Source organism: Apium graveolens, chromosome 9 (assembly GCF_009905375.1).
Source record: "Apium graveolens cultivar Ventura chromosome 9, ASM990537v1, whole genome shotgun sequence".
Taxonomy (NCBI): domain Eukaryota; kingdom Viridiplantae; phylum Streptophyta; class Magnoliopsida; order Apiales; family Apiaceae; genus Apium; species Apium graveolens.
Window position 1 is genome coordinate 192,604,408 of NC_133655.1, and position 24,990 is coordinate 192,629,397.

General features: G+C 38.0%; 1 protein-coding gene across 1 annotated transcript; it reads right to left on the reverse strand.

The window, feature by feature from the left end:
* Nucleotides 1–7,154: 7,154 nt before the first annotated feature.
* LOC141687490 (uncharacterized) lies at nucleotides 7,155–8,232 on the reverse strand. Its single transcript, XM_074492784.1, has 2 exons — nucleotides 7,950–8,232; nucleotides 7,155–7,868 (listed from the first exon to the last, which is right to left on the reverse strand). The coding sequence occupies exons 1-2, from the start codon at nucleotides 8,196–8,198 to the stop codon at nucleotides 7,320–7,322; spliced, it is 798 nt and encodes a 265-aa protein (XP_074348885.1). The 5' UTR covers nucleotides 8,199–8,232; the 3' UTR covers nucleotides 7,155–7,319.
* Nucleotides 8,233–24,990: the final 16,758 nt, after the last annotated feature.

Below are 24,990 nucleotides of genomic sequence, written 5' to 3' on the forward strand. Positions count from 1 at the left end.
AGGATTACAAATATCTAGTAAAAGGGCTCTCCAAACAACGAGACTCGTTTTCGATTTACTAGATAAATTTTTAAAATGATTTCTTTGACAATCCAACCATATGGATTTTAAGATAGATCAATTTTATTCATTTAAAAAAATTATTAAAAAAATTCAAATTCATGTTGCATGTCAGGATTAGAAAAATTTAGTAAAAGTACAACTCCAGACAACGAGACTCGTTACCGATTTACTAGAGAAATTTTTAAAATGATTTCTTCGACGATCCAACCGTACGGATATTAAGATATATCAATTTTAGTCATAGGAAAAAAAATTAAAAAATTTCAAACACATCTAGCATGTAAGGATTAGAAAAATCTAGTAGAAGGACACTCCAAATAACGAGACTCGTTCCGGATTTACTAGATAAATTTTTAAAATGATTTCTTTGACGATCCAACCGTACTGATTTTAAGATAGATCAATTTTAGTCATTTGAAAAAATTATTAAAAAAATTCAAATGCATCTTGCATGTCAGGATTAGAAAAATCTAGTAAAAGTACAACTCCAAATAACGAGACTCGTTCCCGATTTACTAGATAAATTTTAAAATGATTTCTTCAATGATCCTACCGTAAGGATGTTAATATATATCAATTTTAGTCATAGAAAAAAATTATTATAAAATTTTAAATTCATCTTGCATGTCAGGATTTGAAAAATCTAGTATTTATGATAGGGATAAATAAGTCCTGATTTTATAATTAATGGGCTGCTAGGCCCAATAATAATAAGATGTATAATATTCAGACCAGAAAGGTTAAGTCTGACGGATCAGATTAGGCCTGGTGGAATAAAAAAGGCCCAAAAAGCCCTGGTTATTAATTAATTTCGTAATTAATTAATAAGGGAGAAATCAGATGTTGAAAAGAGTCCCGATGAGGATATAAATCCTTAGAGATTAGCCTCAAGGGGACCTGAAAGGATAAGGAATCAACTTCCTACTTCCTAGGACTCCTAAGTCTATCCTAATTCAGAGGCTTATCCACCAAGCCTCCTATACCAAGTCCAATTCAAGGACTCCCGCATCTATATAAGGGGCCTCACCCCACAAATCAGAACTACGTTTTTTGACTTGATCCTTGGCAATCAGCAAGGTACGTAGGCATCTTGTTAAGGCAGATTGAGTCACGAAACACAAGAGCAGTCAAATCGAGCCTCGAAGCTCACGTTCCTTAGTATTAAATACAGTAATTATATATAGTAGTTTGAATCCATAACATTTGGCGCCGTCTGTGGGAATACGCAACAACAACCATGGCGAGAACACGGAGAACAACCAGCACTCTGGAGGAGGGAACACCATCAGGGACAACCCAGGTGATTTCATCAACCGTGGAGGTTCCTCCCCATTCAACTTATGCATCTACTCAGGGGGAAGCCCAGACAGGGGCAACTCATCCTCAGCCACAAGGGACAACTCCCCCGACTGTTCAAGGTACGAATCCTCAAGTTCAACAAATACATATACCTGTGAATTCTCGACCCGTCGGGTATGAATACTCAACTATTGTTACTACTAACCCCCCTTATGGGATGCCCCTTCACCCTGAGGTTGGAGGAAGTGGATATGCTGGGCGAAGCGAAGCACGAGGGCGGTCGCCCCCCTATATACGAGGTTTGGATCCTATCCCTGAGGATCGGGAATTTTCTGGTCCATACACTGAGAGAGACTCCGAATCTTCGGATGATGAAGTGGCCCCGAGAAGGAGGCGTCCTGGAAAAGAGCCAATGGCCGATGGAAGGCAACGCCCCCAAAGCACCCCAGGGGCGAATCCCCAAGAAGTGCAGGAAAAGATCAGGGCTCATGAGGCTGAAATCCAAAGGCTGAGACGGGACTTGGAGGCTCACCAAGCCACCAGAACCCACATATCTCCTAGGGGGAGAAATCCTCCTCCCATCATAGACCTGGATGGTCCGGTAAGAAGAAGGGCTGCTGTCCCAAGAACTGATCCAAGCAATCTCCTTCCCCTTGGAGATCCTGATGATCCAACTCCACCCTTCACAGAAGAAATAATGAATGCCCATATCTCAAGGAAATTCAAGATGCCCACTATCAAAGCCTATGACGGCACGGGAGACCCCGCTAATCATGTTAGGACATTCTCTAATGCACTGCTGCTGCAACCCGTGAACGATGCTATAAAATGTCGGGCCTTTCCTCAAACCCTGTCGGGTATGGCTCAAAGATGGTACAGTCGCCTACCCCCAAATTCTATTGGATCATTCAGAGAATTAAGTCAGGCTTTTATTAAGCAATTCATCAGTGGAAGAGTCCATGAGAAAAGTTCAGCATCTCTTATGAGTCTTGTGCAGGGAGCTAAGGAATCCTTAAGAGATTACCTGAATCGTTTTACAAAGGAGGCTTTAAAAGTCCCAGACCTTGATGATAAGGTAGCCATGATAGCACTGCAACAAGGAACTAGGGATGAGTTTTTCAAGATGTCTTTGGCCAAACGACCCCCTGAGAGCATGTTGCAGCTCCAAGAGAGGGCAGGGAAGTATATCAAGGTTGAAGAAAGTCTGAGGAAGACCGTAGTAAGTAATGAGCCCACTGGAGGCAAGAAACGAAAAACTGATTTGGAGTATATCGCTAAGGATAAATATCCTAGAACTGAACAAAACCCTGATTCAACCCCCAAGAAGGGAGGACCTGGGCAAAAGTTCACTGAATACGCTAAGCTGAATGCTCCCAGAAGTCAGATTTTGATGGAGATTGAGAAAGACAGAGATATTCGCTGGCCTAAGCCCTTGAAGGCTGATCCCGCCAAGCTAGATAAGGGCAAGTATTGCAGGTTTCACAAAGATGTTGGCCATGACACCGATGAGTGTAGGCAGTTGAAAGATGAAATTGAGTTTTTGATTCGAAAAGGAAGATTGAACAAGTATACTGGAGATGGAGGAGACAGAAATAGTAATGGAAGGAAGAACTTTGAAGATCGTAGGAGGGACCAAGATGATCAGGGGCGGAATCCCCAACCTAGAGGACCAGTTATAAACACCATTTATGGAGGGCCGAGACCTCGAGGGCCTGTGATAAACACGATCTTTGGAGGTCCAACTGCTGCTGGATTGTCCAAAAATTCCAGAAAGGCATATACTAGAGAGGTTATGCATATTGTTGGAGAAGCCCCGAAGAGGGCCAGGACAGAAGTGACATTGGCTTTTGATGATTCCGACCTAGAGGGTGTGAAGTTTCCCCATGACGACCCGCTGGTCATAACGCCGATAATAGGAAATAGCCCGGTTAAGAGGGTCCTTGTGGATAATGGTGCTTCTGTGGATATCTTGCTCCACGACACCTTTCTAAGGATGGGGTATAACGACTCCCAGTTGACACCAACCGACATGCCGATATATGGATTTGCTGGAGTAGAATGTCCTGTGGAAGGGATAATTAAATTACCAACCACCATAGGTACGGAGCCAAGGCAAGCAACGCAGATGCTGGATTTTGTGGTGGTAAAGGCTAGTTCAACTTATAATGCTATCATGGGGAGAACAGGGATACATGCCTTCAAGGCAGTCCCCTCTTCCTACCATTCAGTCATGAAGTTTCCCACCCGAAACGGGATTGGAGAAGAGAGGGGAGATCAAAAAATGGCTAGAAGCTGTTATGTGGCCTCTTTGAGGGCAGATGGAGTCGGGGGGCAGGTTCTTCCTATTGAAGATATGGATGTTCGAGAAAATGATGAGAATAGAGGAAGGCCAGCAGAAGAATTGGATTCGGTTCCTTTAGATCCCAAGAATCCTGAGAGGATGACTTTCATTGGAGCTACATTAGAGGAGCCCCTTAGAGGGAAGTTAGTGAAATTTTTGCAAGAAAATAATGATGTGTTTGCATGGTCAGCAGCTGATATGCCAGGCATAGACCCGGGGTTAATTACCCACAAGTTAAACGTGGATCCAAGCCGGAAGACAGTGAAACAAAAGAAAAGAAATTTTGCCCCGGAAAGACAAGAGGCTATAAAGCAGGAAGTGGAAAAGCTCTTAGAGGCCGGTTTCATTGAGGAGATTCAATTTCCGGAGTGGTTAGCAAACCCTGTAATGGTGAAGAAGGCTAATGGAAAGTGGAGGATGTGTATAGACTTCACCGATCTGAATGATGCATGTCCCAAAGACTGTTTTCCGCTGCCTAGAATTGATACTTTGATTGATGCCACCGCTGGACATGAGATGCTGAGTTTCATGGATGGATTTAGCGGATACAACCAAATCAAAATGCATAAGGATGACATTCCAAAGGTATCATTTATCACTGACTTTGGTGTTTATTGTTATCTTGTTATGGCGTTTGGTCTCAAGAATGCAGGAGCCACCTATCAAAGGTTGGTAAATAAAATTTTTAAGGATCTTATTGGGAAGACTATGGAAGTCTATGTTGATGACATGCTAGTCAAGAGTCTAGTAAAGACTGATCATATAACCCATTTGAGGGAAGCTTTTGAGGTCCTGAGGTACCACAAGATGATGTTGAATCCCACGAAGTGTGCTTTCGGAGTAGGATCTGGAAAATTCTTGGGATTGATGGTCTCAAAGAGGGGAATTGAGGCTAACCCCGATAAAATAAAGGCAATCCTGGACATGGAACCCCCAAAAACTGTCAAGGATGTTCAGAAACTCACAGGAAGGGTTGCTGCGCTAGGACGATTCATCTCCAAGTCAGGAGACAAGTGCTTGTCATTCTTCAAGTCATTAAAGAACATTAAAGACTTTGTATGGAGTGAGGAAAATCAGAAGGCATTTGAAGAGTTAAAGAAGTATATGGGCCAGGCCCCGTTGTTGGCCAAGCCAGTTCTGGGTGAAGTTTTATTCTTGTACTTGGCTGTTTCGGAAAGCGCCTTGAGCGCGGTGTTGGTTAAGGAGGAACTGAAAGTCCAGAAACCCGTATACTATGTCAGCAAAATTTTGCGTGGTGCTGAGTTGAATTATTCAGCCATTGAGAAATTCGCTTTAGCCTTGGTGATGGCTTCAAGAAAGCTGCGTCCTTATTTTCAAGCTCACCAAATTGAAGTGCTAACAAATCAGCCACTGAGAAATATCATTCACAGTCCCAAGGCAAGTGGGAGACTAATTAAGTGGGCAATAGAGTTGGGAGAGTTCGATCTCAAGTATAAGCCACGTATGGCCATAAAAGCCCAGGCACTAGCTGACTTCGTGGTGGAATGTACCATACCCAACCAAGAAGTCGGGGGGCAGGAAGATACCACACCTCAAGACAAGGGAGTCGACAATGGGGACAAGGAGAAAGAATATTGGGTTCTCTATTTTGATGGAGCATCAAAAACAAATTCCAGTGGAGCAGGGTTGGTTTTGCAAAGCCCTGATGGATTCTTAATTGAGTATGCCATGAAGCTAGACTTCCCAACCACAAACAATGAGGCAGAGTATGAAGCCCTGATTGATGGCCTTGGTCTAGCTGGGACACTTAGGGTCAAAAACTTAAAGGTCCGTGGAGACTCGAAGTTGATCATATCCCAGGTAAAGGGAGAATTTGAAGCAAGGGATGATACGATGGCAAAGTATGTTCGCCTAGTAAGGGCTGTGATGACCCAATTTAATGAATGCCATGTTGAACACATTCCAAGGGAAGAAAATGCTAAAGCAGATGCGCTATCAAAGTTTGCTTCATCTGAGATTGAAGAAAGTTCAGGAAGTGTGTACTTCCGTGTTTTGAAGACACGAAGCATAGATGTTAAACTTGTGGCTCCCGTAGGCTTGGGGACGTCATGGATTGATCCCATCAAGGCTCACATTCAGACCGGTTGGTTGCCAAGCGATACAATTGAGGCACGGAAGTTAACTGTTCGAGCACTAAGGTACTCTTTGATAGATGGGATTCTATATAAAAGATCTTTCGTGGTTCCTTACTTGAGGTGTCTCAGACCCGATGAGGCACGCTTGGCTCTTGAGGAAGTGCATGAAGGCATTTGTGGGCAACACTTGGGGGGCAGGGCCTTGGCTCATAAGATAACTCGTTTAGGCTTCTATTGGCCAGAAATGATGGCTGATGCCAAAGAATATGTAAAGAAGTGTGATCGTTGTCAGAAGCATGCACCAGTCGCCAGACAACCCCCCGAGATGCTGACCTCTATCAACTCACCTATTCCCTTTGCTATGTGGGGGATGGATATTCTAGGGCCTTTTCCTATGGCCACAGCACAAAGGAAGTTTCTGATTGTAGCCATTGATTATTTCACCAAGTGGATCGAAGCCAAACCTTTGGCCAAAATCACAACTAAGCAGGTTGCACAATTCCTGTGGGAAAACATTATGTGCCGATATGGAATTCCCCGTATCCTCGTCACTGACAATGGAACGCAATTCAACAATGAGGAATTCAAGAAGTATGGTGAAGAAAATGAAATTGAGTTACGATTCACCTCTGTGGCTCACCCGCAAGCCAATGGGCAAGCGGAAGTAGCAAATCGGATAATCCTGGATGGACTAAAGAAGAGGATCGAAAAGTCGAGAAATAATTGGGTAGATGAGATACTTCCCATATTATGGGCTTATAGGACTACCTGTAGAGTCACGACAGATGCAACTCCTTTCATGTTGGCATATGGGGCGGAAGCAGTAGTTCCCGTGGAGATATCACATTCTTCTCCAAGGATTCAGGCTTTTGATGAAAAAGAAAATGAGGAAGGGCAGAAGTTAGCCCTGGATTTAATCGATGAAGTACGAGATAAAGCACACGCAAAGATAGTAGAATATCAGAAAAAGGCTTCATTCTACTACAACCTAAGGGTTAAAGAGAGGTTTTTCAAACAAGGTGACCTAGTCTTGAGAAAAATAGAGGCTTCTGGTGTCGGACAGAAAGGAAAGCTTGCCCCAAATTGGGAAGGGCCGTATAGAGTCAAGAGCGTTCAGGGTAGAGGAACCTACAAGCTGGAGACTATGGATGGTTTTGAAGTCCCGAGAACCTGGCACGCACAAAACCTGAAGGTTTACTACGTGTAAGATGGTCGAAGTACGATTCTCACTCGTCAAGATGGCGAGTAGGTTGAAAAGCACCTTGAAGCTTTGCTTGCTTAGGATTTATATGTTTTAGTTTTATTACGAAATTTATTAAGACTTGTGTAAGGGACGAATCCCAGACAATTTTATGAAATTCATAAGTTCTTCAAAGTATGATTGTGGCCTAACAAATAAAAATCAAATGCATGGATGCAAAGCATAAAAGGTGATAAATGAGATAGATCTGATAGATGTTACAAAAGTTTGATAAATAAAGTCTCGAAAATAAAAAAAGCCACGCAGGGCTGAAAAAGCTCTAAGGAGCTGAGGTGCCCTCGGCGTCCATATCATCGTCTTCTCCGCTCTCGCTAGATGTCTCCGTCGTCTCGGAGGAGGAAGAGCTGTCATCCTCAGCAGGTCTGGAAAAAGACTCGGGAGGAGGAAGAAGTGGATCCTGAGGAACATGATCCGAGACAACTACTCGGGTACGAAACCTCTGTAGCAAAGCCTCATCGTCAGGGCAGATGTAGTCCGCCGGGTTAATATCAGGACAAGCCTCGTTCACGGTCCCAAGGGCCGTGTCCCAGCCAGTCCTAAAAAACTCGGGAAAGACTGAATCATCCCTAATCCTCATGGATTGGGCAAACTCCTCCGAGTCCAGATAATTGTCTATAGCTTTATCCTTCTCCGCCCGAAGTACCACCAGCTCGGCGTTAGACTCTCCGAGTTCTTCCTCCTTGCGCTTGAGCTTCTTCTCCAGGGTAGCATACTTCTTCTGCTGCCTCCTGAGGGCATTATCGGCCTTATCAGAAGCCCGCTTCCATGATTCGGCTTGCCTCACAGCGCCTTGAAAGTAGGCGTTAGACTGAAACAAAACAATTAACAAAGTATAAGGCAAGAAAGTGCTACAAGAACGAGAAATAAGTTTAAAAAAGAGAAGGCATACCGAAGCCAGAGACTGGGCTCCCATGAGCTTAATCCTCTCAAGGTCAGGGGTGGCCACCACATCAGTAAAGTCCTTTGGGGTCACGCTATGGTAGGACCAATCCCAAGCATGCTTCGTGGAACCAACCACGGTATCCCCTCGGCGGAATCCCCAGAGAGGCTGAAAGGCGCCTGTAGCAGCAGCAGCAGGGGCAGCAGCAGTGATAGGAGCATTATGGCCCTCAGCTCCTTCAGTTGAAGCCTCCCCCATAGGCTCCTTGTGCTTTCTCAAGAAGATAGGCTCTGTCGCCTTTCCTCTGGTGTCTAGGCCTGCTAACCGAGCTTTCTTCATCCTAGTTGTTTCCTCGACCAAGGGGACATTGTCCTCGTTAATCTCCTTAGCAGCTGAAACAAAGCAAAAGACAAAATAAGTGATGTTAATAATGCGTGAAATAAAGAAAAATTGAGAAGGGAAGAGAAATACCCTGTTGAGAAACAGAGGATAGTCCCACATGAATCAGGGAAAACTCTTCTAAAAGAGTCCAGCTGGTGGTGGTGCCATCATCCTGAGTGAGCCCATTATAAATGATAGTTTCTTCAGGAGTTAAGTGAATGGATTTGAGGCTACCATCACTGACCTTCCCGAAGGAAGATCGAAAGAGCGTGCCCCAATCGCCATTCTCCCAACGTAACCCGACGAAACTATTCCTCCAATTTGGATTATTATCCGGAATAGAGGCGCTGTTAAAGATATGTTTGCTTTTGGGCCTTTGTTTGACATAAACCCAGCCACAAATATTGGAAGAACTATTGTAACATTGAAAGACTTTCCTAAAAACGGCTACAGAAAGAGGAAAGCCCTCCCTAAGACAACAAACCATAAAACATAGAATATTCCTCCAGGCGTTTGGAGGAAGCTGACACGGGTTAATTTGTAAGTCAGCCAAAAGATGAGGGATAAAAGGATGAAAAGGGAACCTGAGCCCAGCATTAAGGGCGTCGGTGTAGATGAAGAGAGTATCAGGCCTCCAGTGGCAAGTACGGTCACCACCAGAGACTGGAACTAGTCTAAAGGGAGGAGGGACGTTATAACGAGCATTTAGTTTATTGAAATCTATGTTATGCCAAGTATTACAGTGATTAAAGGAGTCGAGATGTGCAGTGGAAGGATATTCATCCCCCCTAGTATTAATCATATCAATTAAAGACATATATGAAGAGCGGATCTCGATATCCTTACCTCGTTTTGAAGCCGAGGCTATCTTGGCCGCCCTCTCGGAACTCTTGTCGGCCATCTAGTAAAGACTGGAAAAGACTTGGGAGGAAGAAGGAGTGGATTTGAGAGAGGAGAAGATTAGAAAGTTGTAGGTGAAGAGAAATGAAATGAGAGGTGTGAAGAATCACACTCTCATCCCACCTATATATAGGAGAAATAAATGGATAATGGACCTTAAAAAGCCCATTTGGGCCCAAAAGTTGGAAGGTTCTGGAAGTTCCTGGAAAATTCAAGAGAATTCTAGTAAAAAAATCAAAAGAAAAACTTGAGTTTTTTCAAGATTTTGGAAGAATCCAGAAAGATATTAGAAGAGTTTGGAATTTGGGCTTAGAAATGAGGCCCAATTCTAAAAAAAAAACCTTGAAAAAATAAAGCCCAGCTAAGGGCCCAAGTGTTTAAAAAGCCCAGAAAAGGGCCCAGATATTTAAGGTTAACAGCCCATAACCCAAAATCCAGTCATAATGGGCCAAAAGAATGAAGGCCCAGCTAAGTGAAGGTGGCCCAAAAATAAAGTCCAGGGAGAAATGGATAAAAAGATCAGGAATATGACCCAATTCGACCAGGAATCATGGGGAAATCCTGGTCGAAATACAGGAGGTCGAAATTGCTTCGACCTGGGCAACAAATGAAGGTTAATTCGGTCAAAAAGCAGGACTCCTGACCGAAAGGAACAAAATTTCTGGTCGAAAATTTTCTGGTCGAAAATTGTAAAAAAAAAAAAAAAAAAAAAAAAAAAAAAAAAAGAGAGTAAGGGGTGAAAATCCTGGCCGAAATTCGACCAGGATTCCTGATCGAATGAGCCCTGCCCGAATTTGCATCGACCTGGGCAACAAATGAAGGTTAATTCGGTCAAAAAGCAGGACTCCTGACCGAAAGGAACAAAATTTCTGGTCGAAAATTTTCTGGTCGAAAATTGTAAAAAAAAAAAAAAAAAAAAAAAAAAAAAATTTAAAAGAAAAATCCTGGCCGAAATTCGACCAGGATTCCTGATCGAAAGCATCCTGCCCGAAAAGCTGTCGACCAGGGCAATATGGGGGTTAATTCGACCAGGATCCTGGTCGAATGGATTCCTGGTCGAAAACTGTATAAAAAAAAAAAAAAAAAAAAAAGAGGGAATAAATATTAATATTTATTTATTTATTTATTCTGAAAAAAAAAAAAAAGAGGGGGGAATAAGTAAGGAAAATTCCTTAAATAATTTCTGAAAAATATTAATATTTTCAGAAATAAGGAATAAATCCAGGAAAATTAGGATAAATCCCAGAAATTAAGGGAAAAATCCAGAAAAAATAAGGAAATTCCTTAAATAATTTCTGAAAAATATTAATATTTTCAGAAATAAGGAATAAATCCAGGAAAATTAGGATAAATCCCAGAAATTAAGGGAAAAATCCAGAAAAAGTAAGGAAATTCCTTAAATAATTTCTGAAAAATATTAATATTTTCAGAAATAAGGAATAAATCCAGGAAAATTAGGATAAATCCCAGAAATTAAGGGAAAAATCCAGAAAAAGTAAGGAAATTCCTTAAATAATTTCTGAAAAATATTAATATTTTCAGAAATAAGGAATAAATCCAGGAAAATTAGGATAAATCCCAGAAATTAAGGGAAAATCCAGAAAAAATAAGGAAATTCCTTAAATAATTTCTGAAAAATACTAATATTTTCAGAAATAAGGAATAAATCCAGGAAAATTAGGATAAATCCCAGAAATTAAGGGAAAAATCCAGAAAATTAGGAAAAATCCCAGAAAATTAGGGAAAATTCCAGAAAATTAGGGAAAAATTCCTGGAAATTAAGATAATTTCTGAATAAAAGGAAGATTCGTTGTAAATGTGTAGGTCGCTCCACACTTTACGCAAAAACGAAACCCTGTAAGGGAACGAATAGATTTAACTTTTGCGAAACCTAATCAATGTTTCCCAAAAGTTGGGGGGCAAATGATAGGGATAAATAAGTCCTGATTTTATAATTAATGGGCTGCTAGGCCCAATAATAATAAGATGTATAATATTCAGACCAGAAAGGTTAAGTCTGACGGATCAGATTAGGCCTGGTGGAATAAAAAAGGCCCAAAAAGCCCTGGTTATTAATTAATTTCGTAATTAATTAATAAGGGAGAAATCAGATGTTGAAAAGAGTCCCGATGAGGATATAAATCCTTAGAGATTAGCCTCAAGGGGACCTGAAAGGATAAGGAATCAACTTCCTACTTCCTAGGACTCCTAAGTCTATCCTAATTCAGAGGCTTATCCACCAAGCCTCCTATACCAAGTCCAATTCAAGGACTCCCGCATCTATATAAGGGGCCTCACCCCACAAATCAGAACTACGTTTTTTGACTTGATCCTTGGCAATCAGCAAGGTACGTAGGCATCTTGTTAAGGCAGATTGAGTCACGAAACACAAGAGCAGTCAAATCGAGCCTCGAAGCTCACGTTCCTTAGTATTAAATACAGTAATTATATATAGTAGTTTTAATCCATAACAATTTACTAGATAAATTTTTATAATGATTTCTTAGACGATACAACCGTACGGATGTTAAGATATATCAATTTTATTCATAGGAACAAATTATTAAAAAAATTCAAATTCATCCTGCATGTCAGGATTAGAAAAATCTAGTAAAAGGACACACCAAACAAAGAGACTCGTTCCCGGTTTACTAGTTAAATTTTTAAAATTATTTCTTTGACCATACAACCGTATGAATGTTAAGATATATCAATTTTAGTCATATGAAAAAATTATTAAAAAAATTCAAATTCATCTTGCATGTCAGGATTTGAAAAATCTAGATAAAGTATAACTCCTGACAACGAGACTCGTTCCCGATTTACTAGATAAATTTTTAAAATGATTTCTTCGACGATCCAACCGTACAGATATTAAGATATATCAATTTTAGTCATAGGAAAAAATATTAAAAAAATTCAAATTCATCTAGCATGTCAAGATTAGAAAAATCTAGTAAAAGGACACTCAAACAACGAGACTCGTTCCCGATTTACTAGATAAAATTTTAAAATGATTTCTTTAATTATCCAACCATATGGATGTTAATATATATTAATTTTAGTCATATGAAAAACTCATTAAAAAAATTCAAATTTATCTTGCATGTGAGGATTTGAAAAATCTAGTAAAAGTACAAATCCACACAACGAGACTCGTTCCCGATTTACTAGAAAAATTTAAAAAATAAATACTTGGACGATCCAACCGTACAGATGTTAAGATATATCAATTTTAGTCGTAGGAAAAAATTATTAAAAATTTTCAAATTCATCTTGCATGTCAGGATTAGAAAAATCGAGTAAAAGTACAACTCCACACAACGAGACTCGTTCCCTATTTACTAGATAAAATTTTTAAAATGATTTTTTAGAAGATCCAACCGTATGGATGTTAAGATATATCAATTTTATTTATAGGAAAAAATTATTAAAAAATTTCAAATTCATCTTACATTTCAGGATTAGAAATATCTAGTAAAAGGACACTCCAAACGAGACTCGTTTCCGATTTACTAGATAAATTTTTAATATGATTTCTTTGACGATCCAACCGTATGGATTTAAAGATAGATCAATTTTAGTCATTTGAAAAAATTATTAAAAAAAATTAAATTCATCTTGCATGTCAGGATTAGAAAAATCTAGTAAAAGTACAATTCCAGACAACGAGACTCGTTACCAATTTACTAGATAAATTTTTAAAATGATTTCTTCGACGATCCAACCGTACGGATAATAAGATAAATCAATTTTAGTCATAGGAAAAAAAATTAAAAAATTTCAAACACATCTAACATGTCAGGATTAGAAAAATCTAGTGGAAGGACACTTCAAACAACGAGACTCGTTCCTGATTTACTAAATAAATTTTTAAAATGATTTTCTTGATGATCCAACCGTACGGATGTTAATATATATCATTTTTAGTCATATGAAAAATTATTAAAAAAATTCAAATTCATCTTTCCTGTTAGGATTTGAAAAATCTAGTAAAAGTACAACTCCAGACAACGAGACTCGTTCCCGATTTACTAGATAAATTTTAAAATGATTTCTTCGATGATCCAACCATAAGGATGTTAATATATATCAATTTTAGTCATAGAAAAAATTATTATAAAATTTTAAATTCATCTTGCATGTCAGGATTTGAAAAATCGAGTAAAAGTACAACTCCTGACAACGAGACTGGTTCCCGATTTACTAGATAAATTTTTATAATGATTTCTTCGACGATCGAACCGTACGGATGTTAAGATATATCAATTTTTTTCATAGGAACAAATTATTAAAAAATTTCAAATTCATCCTGCATGTCAGGATTAGAAAAATCTAGTAAAAGGACACTCCAAACAAAGAGACTCGTTCCCGGTTTACTAGATAAATTTTTAAAATTATTTATTTGACCATACAACCGTATGAATGTTAAGATATATCAATTTTAGTCATAAGAAAAAATTATTAAAAAATTCAAATTCATCTTGCATGTCAGGATTTGAAAAAATCTAGATAAAGTACATCTCCTGACAACGAGACTCATTCCCGATTTACTAGATAAATTTTTAAAATGATTTCTTCGACGATCCAGCCATACGGATATTAAGATATATCAATTTTATTCATAGGAAAAAATATTAAAAAAATTCAAATTCATCTAGCATGTCAGGATTAGAAAAATCTAGTAAAAGGACACTTCAAACAACGAGACTCGATCCCGATTTACTAGATAAAATTTTAAAATGATTTTTTTAATGATCCAACCATATGGATGTTAATATATATTAATTTTACTCATATGAAAAAATCATTAAAAAAAATCAAATTTATCTTGCATGTGAGGATTTGAAAAATCTAGTAAAAGTATAAATCCACACAACGAGACTCGTTCCCGATTTACTAGATAAATTTAAAAAATAATTACTTGGACGATCCAACCATACGGATGTTAAGATATATCAATTTTAGTCATAGGAAAAAATTATTAAAAAATTTCAAATTCATCTTGCATGTCAGGATTAGAAAAATCGAGTAAAAGTACAACTCCACACAACGAGACTTGTTCCCTATTTACTAGATAAATTTTTAAAATGATTTTTTAGACGATTCAACCGTATGGATGTTAAGATATATCAATTTTATTTTTAGGAAAAACCTATTAAAAATTTCAAATTCATCTTGCATATCAGGATTAGAAATATCAAGTAAAAGGACACTCCAAACAACAAGACTCGTTTCCGATTTACTAGATAAATTTTTAAAATGATTTCTTTGACGATCCAACCGTACGGATTTTAAGATAGATCAATTTTAGTCATTTGAAAAAATTATTAAAAAAATTCAAATTCATCTTGCATGTGAGGATTAGAAAAATCTAGTAAAAGTACAAGTCCAGACAACGAGACTCGTTATCGATTTACTAGATAAATTTTTAAAATGATTTCTTCGACAATCCAACCGTACGGATATTAAGATATATCAATTTTAGTCATATAGGAAAAAAAATTAAAAAATTTCAAACACATCTAACATGTCAGGATTAGAAAAATCTAGTAGAAGGACATTTCAAACAACGAGACTCGTTCCCGATTTACTAGATAAATTTTTAAAATGATTTTTTCGACAATCCAACCATACAGATATTAAGATATATCAATTTTAGTCATAGGAAAAAATATTAAAAAAATTCAAATTTATCTAGCATGTCAGGATTAGAAAAATCTAGTAAAAGGACACTCAAACAACGAGACTCGTTCCCGATTTACTAGATAAAATTTTAAAATGATTTCTTTAATGATCCAACCATATGGATGTTAATATATATTAATTTTAGTCATATGAAAAACTCATTAAAAAAATTCAAATTTATCATGCATGTGAGGATTTGAAAAATCTTGTAAAAGTACAAATCCACACAACGAGACTCGTTCCCGATTTACTAGATAAATTTAAAAAATAAATACTTGGACGATCCAACCGTACGGATGTTAAGATATATCAATTTTAGTCGTAGGAAAAAATTATTAAAAATTTTCAAATTCATCTTGCATGTCAGGATTAGAAAAATCGAGTAAAAGTACAACTCCACACAACGAGACTCGTTCCCTATTTACTAGATAAATTTTTAAAATGATTTTTTAGACGATCCAACCGTATGGATGTTAAGATATATCAATTTTATTTATAGGAAAAAAATATTAAAAAATTTCAAATTCTTCTTACATATCAGGATTAGAAATATCTAGTAAAAGGACACTCCAAACAACGAGACTCGTTTCCGATTTACTAGATAAATTTTGTTAGGTCACACACACTGTAGAGGGGGTGAATACAGTGTATAATACAATCAAATCGAACTTTAATATCTTAAGTAACAGAAAACAAACTTTATTGAAACAATAAACTCTGTTACTGTTAGGAATATGTGTATTAGTTTGTTGATAAGTTAAGAAAAACACTTAAGTAGAAATCTAGTGTTTGTAGCCTCAACGGATAAGACCATCTTGGTTATCCGTTGAAGGAGTAGCTTTACTTAGCAATAAGTTTAGTATTGTAGCACATTTCACTCTCTGGTATCAAGCTGTAATTCTTAGATGTTGTTAGGAAATAATCAGTCATGTTGACTACTAATGGATGTACAAATAGGAGGGCTAATTGTAAATATTTCATGCCTTGTAATTTTGTATAAGTGAAGAAGTGTCAACGGATATTGAAGACCTTCAACGGATAAGAAACAATGCTTTAACAGATAATATCCATCAACGGATAAATGCTTCAACGGATAATATCCATCAACGGATAAGTGCTTCAACGGATAAAGACTTCAACTGATAATGCATCAACGGATAAAGCTTCAACGGATAAAGCCTCAACGGATAAGGCATCAACGGATGAAAGCTTCAACGGATGCTTAGTTCATTAGCAGTTGATAGTGACAATTCACAAGCTGACAGAGGTGCATGGATTGACAGAGACGTACTGGAATGTGGAAGCCTCTAGGAGGAATCAAGAAAATGCAGCATTTCCATTCTGATGCAAACAAGGAAGTATTCAAAGATTTACAGATTACTCTAGATTGCATTGGATAGAGAAATGAAGAAGAAACATGTGAAGAATCTTTTCAATTGTATTTTACAGTTTGTCTTCACTTGTAAACTTGGTGAGATATATAAACCAAGTAGCAGCTAGTAATTAGATATGAATTTTCCTTGAGCTGTTTAGAAATATCAAAAGAGAAAATCATCTAGTTTGTACTAGGAAGCAGCTGTGATTTAATCACAGATTTTCTGAAATAACACATCTCTGGTGGAACAACAAATCCACCAGAAAAGTTTTTTAAGTTCTTTGTGTTCATTACATTTGTGTTTGAATATATATCTGTCTGCATCAGCTTCAAGCAATTCACACACATTTGATCACTCAAACACTTAGCCTTAGAAACTGCTCAAAACTTGAAAAAGTTTTGAGATTTACATTTAACCCCCCTTCTGTAAATCTCATTGTTAGTCCACTGGGAATAAAAATTGGTATCAGAGCAAGCTCTTAACATACAAAGAGTTTAAAGATCTATTCTGCTAACATCATGAGTGCACAGAAGAATCCTCCTGCTAACATCATGAATAGGAAGGATATTGGTGTAAAGATCCCAGTCCTGGAAAAAGATAATTATCATCACTGGAAAGTGAAGATGCATTTACATCTTCTTTCTCAAGATGAAAGCTACATCAACTATATTGAAAATGGTCCTCACATCCCTCACAAAGTAGCCACAGCTGCTACTGCAACAGTTGTTGTTGGATAGTCCATTCCCAAGCCAAAAGCAGAATGGACTATTGAAGACATGGAAGAAATCCGCAAGGATAAGAGAGCCATGAACATTTTGTTTAATGGCTTAGATCAAGATATGTTTGACAATGTCATCAATAGCCAAACGGCAAAGGAAGTTTGGGATACTGTACAAATCATCTGTGAAGGTACTGAGCAGGTCAGAGAAAACAAGATGCAGCTTCTTATTCAACAGTATGAATATTTTCACTTTGAAGAAGGTGAATCACTAAATGATACCTTCAACAGGTTTCAGAAACTGTTGAATGGATTGAAGCTGTATGGTAGAGTGTACCAAGTCAAGGATTCGAACTTAAAATTTCTTAGGTCTCTGCCAAAGGAGTGGAAGCCCATGACTGTCTCTTTGAGAAATTCTCAAGATTATAAGAACTTCACACTTGAAAGATTATATGGAATTCTGAAGACTTATGAACTTGAAATGGAGCAGGATGAGCTGTTGGAAAAGGGAAAGAGAAAAGGAGGAACGGTTGCTCTTGTAGCTGACAGTGAGAAGATGGAAGCCAGGAATGAGGAGAAGACAATGCCAAGTCTCAAAATTGGTACAAGCAAATCAGAATCAAGCAAGGGTAAAGAGCAAGTTGCTGAGGATGAAGACAATTTCAGTCAGGATGAATCTGATGATATTGAAGAACATTTGGCCTTTCTGTCCAGGAGGTTTGCAAAAATGAAGTTCAGAAAAAATACAAAGTTCACTAAGCCAAACAAAAACATGGGGGACAAATCAAAGTTCAAATGTTACAACTGTGGCATTAGTGGACACTTTGCAAGTGAGTGTAGGAAGCCAAATTCTGAGAAAAAGAAATTTGAGCAAGTTGATTACAAAAAGAAGTATTTTGATTTGCTCAAACAAAAGGAAAGAGCTTTTCTCACTCAAGATGATTGGGTAGCAGATGGGGTAAATGAAGATGATGATGTGGAATATGTCAACCTAGCCCTGATGGCCAATTCTGATGAAAATGAAACTAGTTCATCAAGCAACCAGGTAATTACTACTGATCTCTCTCAGCTTTCTAAACATGAATGCAATGAAGCCATAAATGATATGACCAATGAATTATATCATTTGCGTGTTTCCCTTAAATCACTAGCAAAAGAAAACACTAGGATCAAGGAGAATAATGTGTTTTTAAGTGATAGGAATGCTGTGTTAGAGGATCAGATAATTGAGCTTGAAAAGATGAAACTTAAATGCTTGACTGTTGAGAGTGAACTAGCAGAAGCTGTTAAGAAAGTAGGAATTCTTTCTACACAGTTAGAAAGTGAGCAAGAGGTAATCAAGGCCTGGAAAACATCTAGGGATGTTAGTGTTCAGATTGCAAAGGTTCAGGGAATTGAATCATTCTGTGAGGATGCCTGGAAGAAAAACAAAAAGGAGTTAGAACTAATTGATGGATTGTCAACGGATGTGGAATCAACAGATGATGAAAGTTATCCGTTGAAGGAAGAAAATGAGCATCCGTTGAAGGCTCATCAATTAAAACATGCAAGTTCTTTTAAAAATAAAAGTCTCAATAAAAAGAATGATTCAACTCTCAAGAACTTTGTCAAAGAAGGAGCTAGCACATCCAGAGATGTCAGTAAGGTGAATATAGGACACATGACTTTAGATCAGCTAAAAGATAGGCTCAAGTTGGTTGAGGATAAGAAGGAAACTAAAAGAAAATCTAAAAGAAATGGGAAGGTAGGGATTAATAAACATAACAATTACACACCTGATAGGTATGCTCCTAGAAAAAGCTGTGTGCATTGTAAAAGTGTTAATCACCTATCTGACAATTGCAAATCTGTTAAAAATACTCCCATGTCTTCAAATCCCTCCATGCCTAAAATGTCTATGTCACCTCTGCATGCTATGCCTGTTATGTCTCAGCAGAATCCCCATGCACATTTTGCAAACATGCCATATATTAACAATCCTTATTTTACTGCATTTAGTATGCCTTAAATGCCATACAATATGCCTATGTGGAATAACATATTTGCACAACCTATGCCTTATCAAATTCAAACAAATGTGTTAAATGATTCTGTGGCTAACCCTACACTTCAACCAACCACATCTGAGACCAAGGGTGACCCAAAGTTACCTAAGTCAAAAGATGCAGGAGGAATGAAGTCTAGGAAAAAGACTAACAAGGCTGGACCCAAGGAAACTTGGGTACCAAAATCAACTTGATTGATTTTGTTGTGTGCAGGGACAAAGAAGAAATCTATGGTACTTGGACAGTGGTTGTTCAAGACACATGACAGGAGATTTCACCCTGCTCATAGAGTTTAAGGAAAGAGCTGGCCCTAGCATAACCTTTGGAGGTGACAGCAAAGGATTCACTATGGGATATGGCTTGATTTCAAAAGAAAATGTCATCATTGATGAAGTTGCATTGGTTGATGGTCTCAAACACAATTTATTGAGCATCAGTCAACTATGTGACAGATGGAATACTGTTTCCTTCAATTCTGAAGCCTGTATTGTCACAAGTAAAAAGGACAATAAAGTGGTTCTAACTGGAGTTAGAAAAGGGAATGTGTACTTAGCTGATTTCAACTCTACAGATGCAGAATCCATAACTTGTCTTCTCAGCAAAGCAAGTCCAGTTGAAAGTTGGCTATGGCACAAGAAGCTGTCCCATTTGAATTTCAAGACAATGAATGATCTAGTCAAAAAGGACTTAGTTAGAGGAATGCCTCTAGTGGAATTCACAAGGGATGGGCTGTGTGATGCTTGTCAGAAAGGAAAGCAAAAGAAAGTATCATTCAGTAAGAAGCTTGAATCTGCAATTGATGAACCACTACAACTTCTACACATGGATCTTTTTGGACCAGTCAATGTATTGTCAATTTCAAGGAAAAGATACTGCCTAGTGATTGTAGATGATTTCTCAAAATTTTCATGGGTTTATTTTCTTAAATCAAAGGATGAAGCTAGTGAAATCATCATCAATCATATCAAGCAAGTCAACAATCATCCTGATTTCAAAGTAAGGAATATTAGGAGTGACAATGGAACTGAGTTCAAGAATTCAACCATGAAGTTGTTCTGTGAAGAAAGTGGGATCATGCATGAGTTCTCAGCTCCAAGAACTCTACAACAAAATGGTGTAGTGGAAAGGAAGAACAGATCACTAATTGAAGCTGCAAGGACAATGCTTGAAGAGTCAAAACTCCCAACTTATTTTTGGGCTGAGGCTGTCAACTGTGCGTGTTACACTCAGAATATTTCTCTAATCAATCAGGCAAAATGCATGACTCCCTATCAATTATTCAAGAGAAGAAAACCAACTTTAAACTTTCTACATGTCTTTGGTTGCAAATGCTACATCTTAAGGAATCAATCTGATCACAAAGGGAAGTTTCATGCAAAGGCTGATGAAGGAATATTTGTTGGTTATTCTGCTGGAAAATCATATAGGGTCTACAATCTAAGAACCAACATTGTCATGGAATCTGTACATGTTGTGTTTGATGATAAAAAGATTGATGGACTAACAGATGAGGGACATCATGATGGACTCAAATTTGACAACTTTGAGATATACTGTGATGATAGTGAAAGTGTGAATGATGAAGAAGGCATCTCAAGAAGAATTCAGAATCTGCCTTTGGATAATGCACAGAATGCTGCATCCGTTGAAAGTCATAATTCAGCTTCCGTTGAAAGAAGCATTGCAGCATCCGTTGAAAGACAAAGTGCATCATCCGTTGAAGTTCATAATGAAGCATCCGTTGATCGCAGTCTGTCAACGGATAATCAATTCACTTCATCAGTTGATAGAGCTCCCAATTCCTTTCAAAGGATCAACAACTCAGGGGGAGTTTCAACAAATCAACATTCTATCTCACATCATGACAATACTGAGGCAACCTCATCTAGGGCTAATCTACCACCTCAAAGAAAATGGACCAAGAATCACCCTTTTGAACTGATCATTGGTGATGCTACATCAAAAGTACAAACTAGAAGGGCTACTCAAGATGAATGTCTGTATAGTAGCTTTCTATCACAGGAGGAACCTAAGAGAGTGGAAGAAGCTCTATTGGATCCAGATTGGATTTTAGCAATGCAAGAGGAGCTAAACCAATTTGAGAGGAACAAAGTATGGAAGCTGGTACCCAAGCCAAAGAACAAGAGTTCTATTGACACAAAATGGGTATTCAGAAACAAGATGGATGAAAATGGCATTGTCATAAGGAATAAAGCCAGATTGGTTGCTCAAGGCTATTCTCAACAAGAGGGAATAGATTTTGATGAAACATTTGCTCCAGTTGCCAGACTTGAAGCCATCAGAATCTTTCTAGCCTATGCAGCTAATGCCAATTTCAAAGTCTATCAGATGGATGTCAAGAGTGCATTTCTAAATGGGGAATTGGAGGAAGAAGTTTATGTAAGCCAACCTCCAGGTTTTGAAGATCAAAATTTTCCAGACCATGTGTATTATCTGTTGAAAGCACTCTATGGACTAAAGCAAGCACCTAGAGCCTGGTATGAGACTTTGTCAAAGTTCCTTCTAGATAATCATTTCACAAGAGGTACTGTTGACAAAACTCTCTTCTTTAGAAATGTTAATGGCTCTAAGATACTGGTACAAATTTATGTAGATGATATTATATTTGGATCTACAGATGATAAGCTTTGTAAAAAGTTTGCTAAATTAATGCAAAGTAAATATGAAATGAGCATGATGGGAGAGCTAACTTACTTTCTTGGTTTACAAGTTAAACAAGTTAGTGGTGGAATTTTCATTAGTCAAACTAAATATATTTATGATCTTTTAAAGAAGTTTGACTTAATGGATTGCTCACCTGCAAAAACTCCCATGGCCACTGCCACTAAGCTTGAATTAAACAAGGCTGAAAAGTCTGTGGATATTACAAGTTATAGAGGCATGGTTGACTCACTTTTATATTTAACTGCTAGTAGACCTGATATAATGTTTTCTACATGTCTCTGTGCTAGATTTCAAGCTGACCCTAAAGTATCTCACTTAGTGGCTATTAAAAGAATTTTCAGATATCTCAAGGGGACTCCAAATCTAGGAATTTGGCACCCTAGAGAGTCTGGTTTTGATCTAATTGGCTACTCAGATGCAGATTATGCAGGCTACAAAATAGACAGGAAAAGCACAACAGGCACCTGTCAATTTCTAGGGAACAAGCTTGTATCATGGTTCAGCAAGAAGCAGAATTCTGTTTCCACATCAACAGCTGAAGCTGAGTACATTGCTGCTGGTAGTTGCTGTGCACAGATACTATGGATGAGGAATCAACTATTTGACTATGGTCTGACTGTTGACAAAATTCCAATATTCTGTGACAACACAAGTGCCATTGCCATTACTGAAAATCCAGTGCAGCACTCAAGAACCAAGCACATTGATATCAAGTACCACTTCATTAGGGAACATGTGATGAAAGGTACAGTGGAACTTCATTTTGTTCCAAGTGAAAAGCAGATTGCAAACATATTTACCAAGCCACTTGATGAATCAACATTCACAAGATTAGTAAGTGAGTTAGGTATGCTTAATTATTCATAATCTATGTCATCTATATAATCTGTCTTGTAGCCTGAAATAAAATTTGCTGCAAGAACAAAGTTGGCTTTAATTAAGACTTATCCTATCAACGGATATTCTCTATCCGTTGAAAGCCAAAATTGTTCTATCAACGGATATTCATTATTCGTTGAAAGGCAAATACATTTCTGGCAATTTTATCCTTCAACGGATAAAATGGCGTTGTTCATCAACGGATAACTATTTCCCTTATCCGTTGAAGTGTCACGTCAGTTACTATAAGTGAGTCACAGCCATTGATTCTTTTACTCAACCGTTGATACAGATATACAGTGTTGTATGTAATTGTATTTAAGGTAGTTTTCAGAATTTCTACAGTTTTCTTTGTTCTTGAACGACTGTAACTTACTTAAAAGTATCATTTAATCATTTTATTTATATTTTAATTCAAGAAAGTATAAAAGCCCATTTGAACTCTTATTCTCATTTTACGCTTTCTTGCAATTCTTATTCTCTTTCTCTCTAAATTTTCAAGTTTTTCTCTGCAACCTCTACTCACAGCATTGGCACCAGTAGTCAAAATTATGTCTCAAACATGATTTGTTTATAAAAAGAATAATTTCATAGCCTTGGTTGAAAAGAATGAAGCCCATTCTGATTATCACAAGATGATGGAATTCATCAAAAACTGCAAACTAAGCTATGCAATGCTAGAAGCCCCAACCATCTACTGTGAGGTGATTGAGGAGCTTTGGACAACTGCAGAGTTCAACTCCACAGATATGACTATTGCCTTCTCTTTCAATGGTAAGGACTATTGCATTAATTATGATGATTTACAATCTTGCTTTAAGTTGCCTGAGAATAATGCCATGACACCACACACTGATAAAGATGTCTCTGATATGCTAGATTCCATAGGCTATGCTTTTGATTCTGCTAGTTTAGGTAGTATTAGAAGGAAAGGCCTTAGGAAAGAATGGAGTTTTCTTGGAGATGCCTTTATTAAGGTTTTCTCTGGGAAGATTAGCAATTTTGATGCTATCACTTCATCTCTTGTTAATATGCTCTACATGCTAGTTTCTGATAGGTACTTTAATTTTAGCAACTGTGTTATGCTAGAATTAGGTTCCAGATTAGGTAACAAAGCTAATAGACCACATAACATCTACTATGCTAGATTCTTTATGTTATTGGCTAACCATGTTGCTGAAGGTTTGGTTATATCCAATGAAAATAATAAACTCAAATGCTGGGCACAAGAGAAAAGGGTCCTTGCAGACCTTTTGAGAATGAACTTCAACAGCCAGGTGCCATTGGTATACTTGCCAATCATGAATGCACCACAGGTAAGTGAGGTAAATACTTCTATAACTCCTACTACTTCCAACCCCACTGTTTCTTTGCCTTCTAGTGTGGCTATGGAACCTGTGTCTTTGTCCAAACAGGCTCCTACCAAAGCCACCAAATCTAAAGTTTCCAAAGTCAAGTCAAAGAAACCTACCTCTGTTGTTTCTCAAAAGACAACAGTTGTAACAACTACCATAAACCCTGAAGGGAGTGAACAGGGTGTGAGTGGTGAGGGGAGGGGTGAACATCAAAAAGCCCCCCAGGATAAGGTGCGAGAGGTGAGTGGTACCCAAACCAGCCAAGCCACAGTCTCTCAAAAGACTGTGGTGGTTCAAAAGGAGTCCAGCACATCCCTAGTTGCATCCTCCCAAAAGGATGTAACTATTGAAAAAAGTCCCCAACCAGGGACACAGAACAAAAGAGGGAGGGACTGAAGCCACACATTCACCATTTAAAGCCTTTTCAAGGAAGAAGAAGGCCAAAACCCTAGTTTCCACACAAGGGACACACACAGCACAGATACATCCACCAGTATCTGTGCCTTCTCAAATTCAGCTTGATGTGATTCCAGCAAATGTGGAATCACAGCCCCATTCTCTCAATATAGAAACACACCATTCATCAAACTCGCCAACACCCTCTCTGGATGTGGATATGATATTCACATCAATTCCTAAATCTCCCTCATTAAAACTCAGGGAGGAGCCCCACTCAAAACATGATGATCATCATCTTTTAGATGATTTGTTGGATCATCAGCCAATTCTTTCAGATGTAGTTGAAGAATCTGTGTTACCTCACTTAAAATCAATCCACACAGATTCAACAATTATGTCACTTTCTATATCTACATCTTTTCCTTCCTCAACGGATATCTCTCATCCGTTGACAAGTGGTTGTTCTTCAACGGATAAGCTTAACAGCAGTTATCCGTTGATACCATCAGTTTCTACTTCAACGGATACTCCCTATCCGTTGATGGTCTCTACACACATAACAGAAACAATTCCAACTGTAGAGGACATTGAAACTGTACAATCACTTTTAGGTTTGAGGGAAGG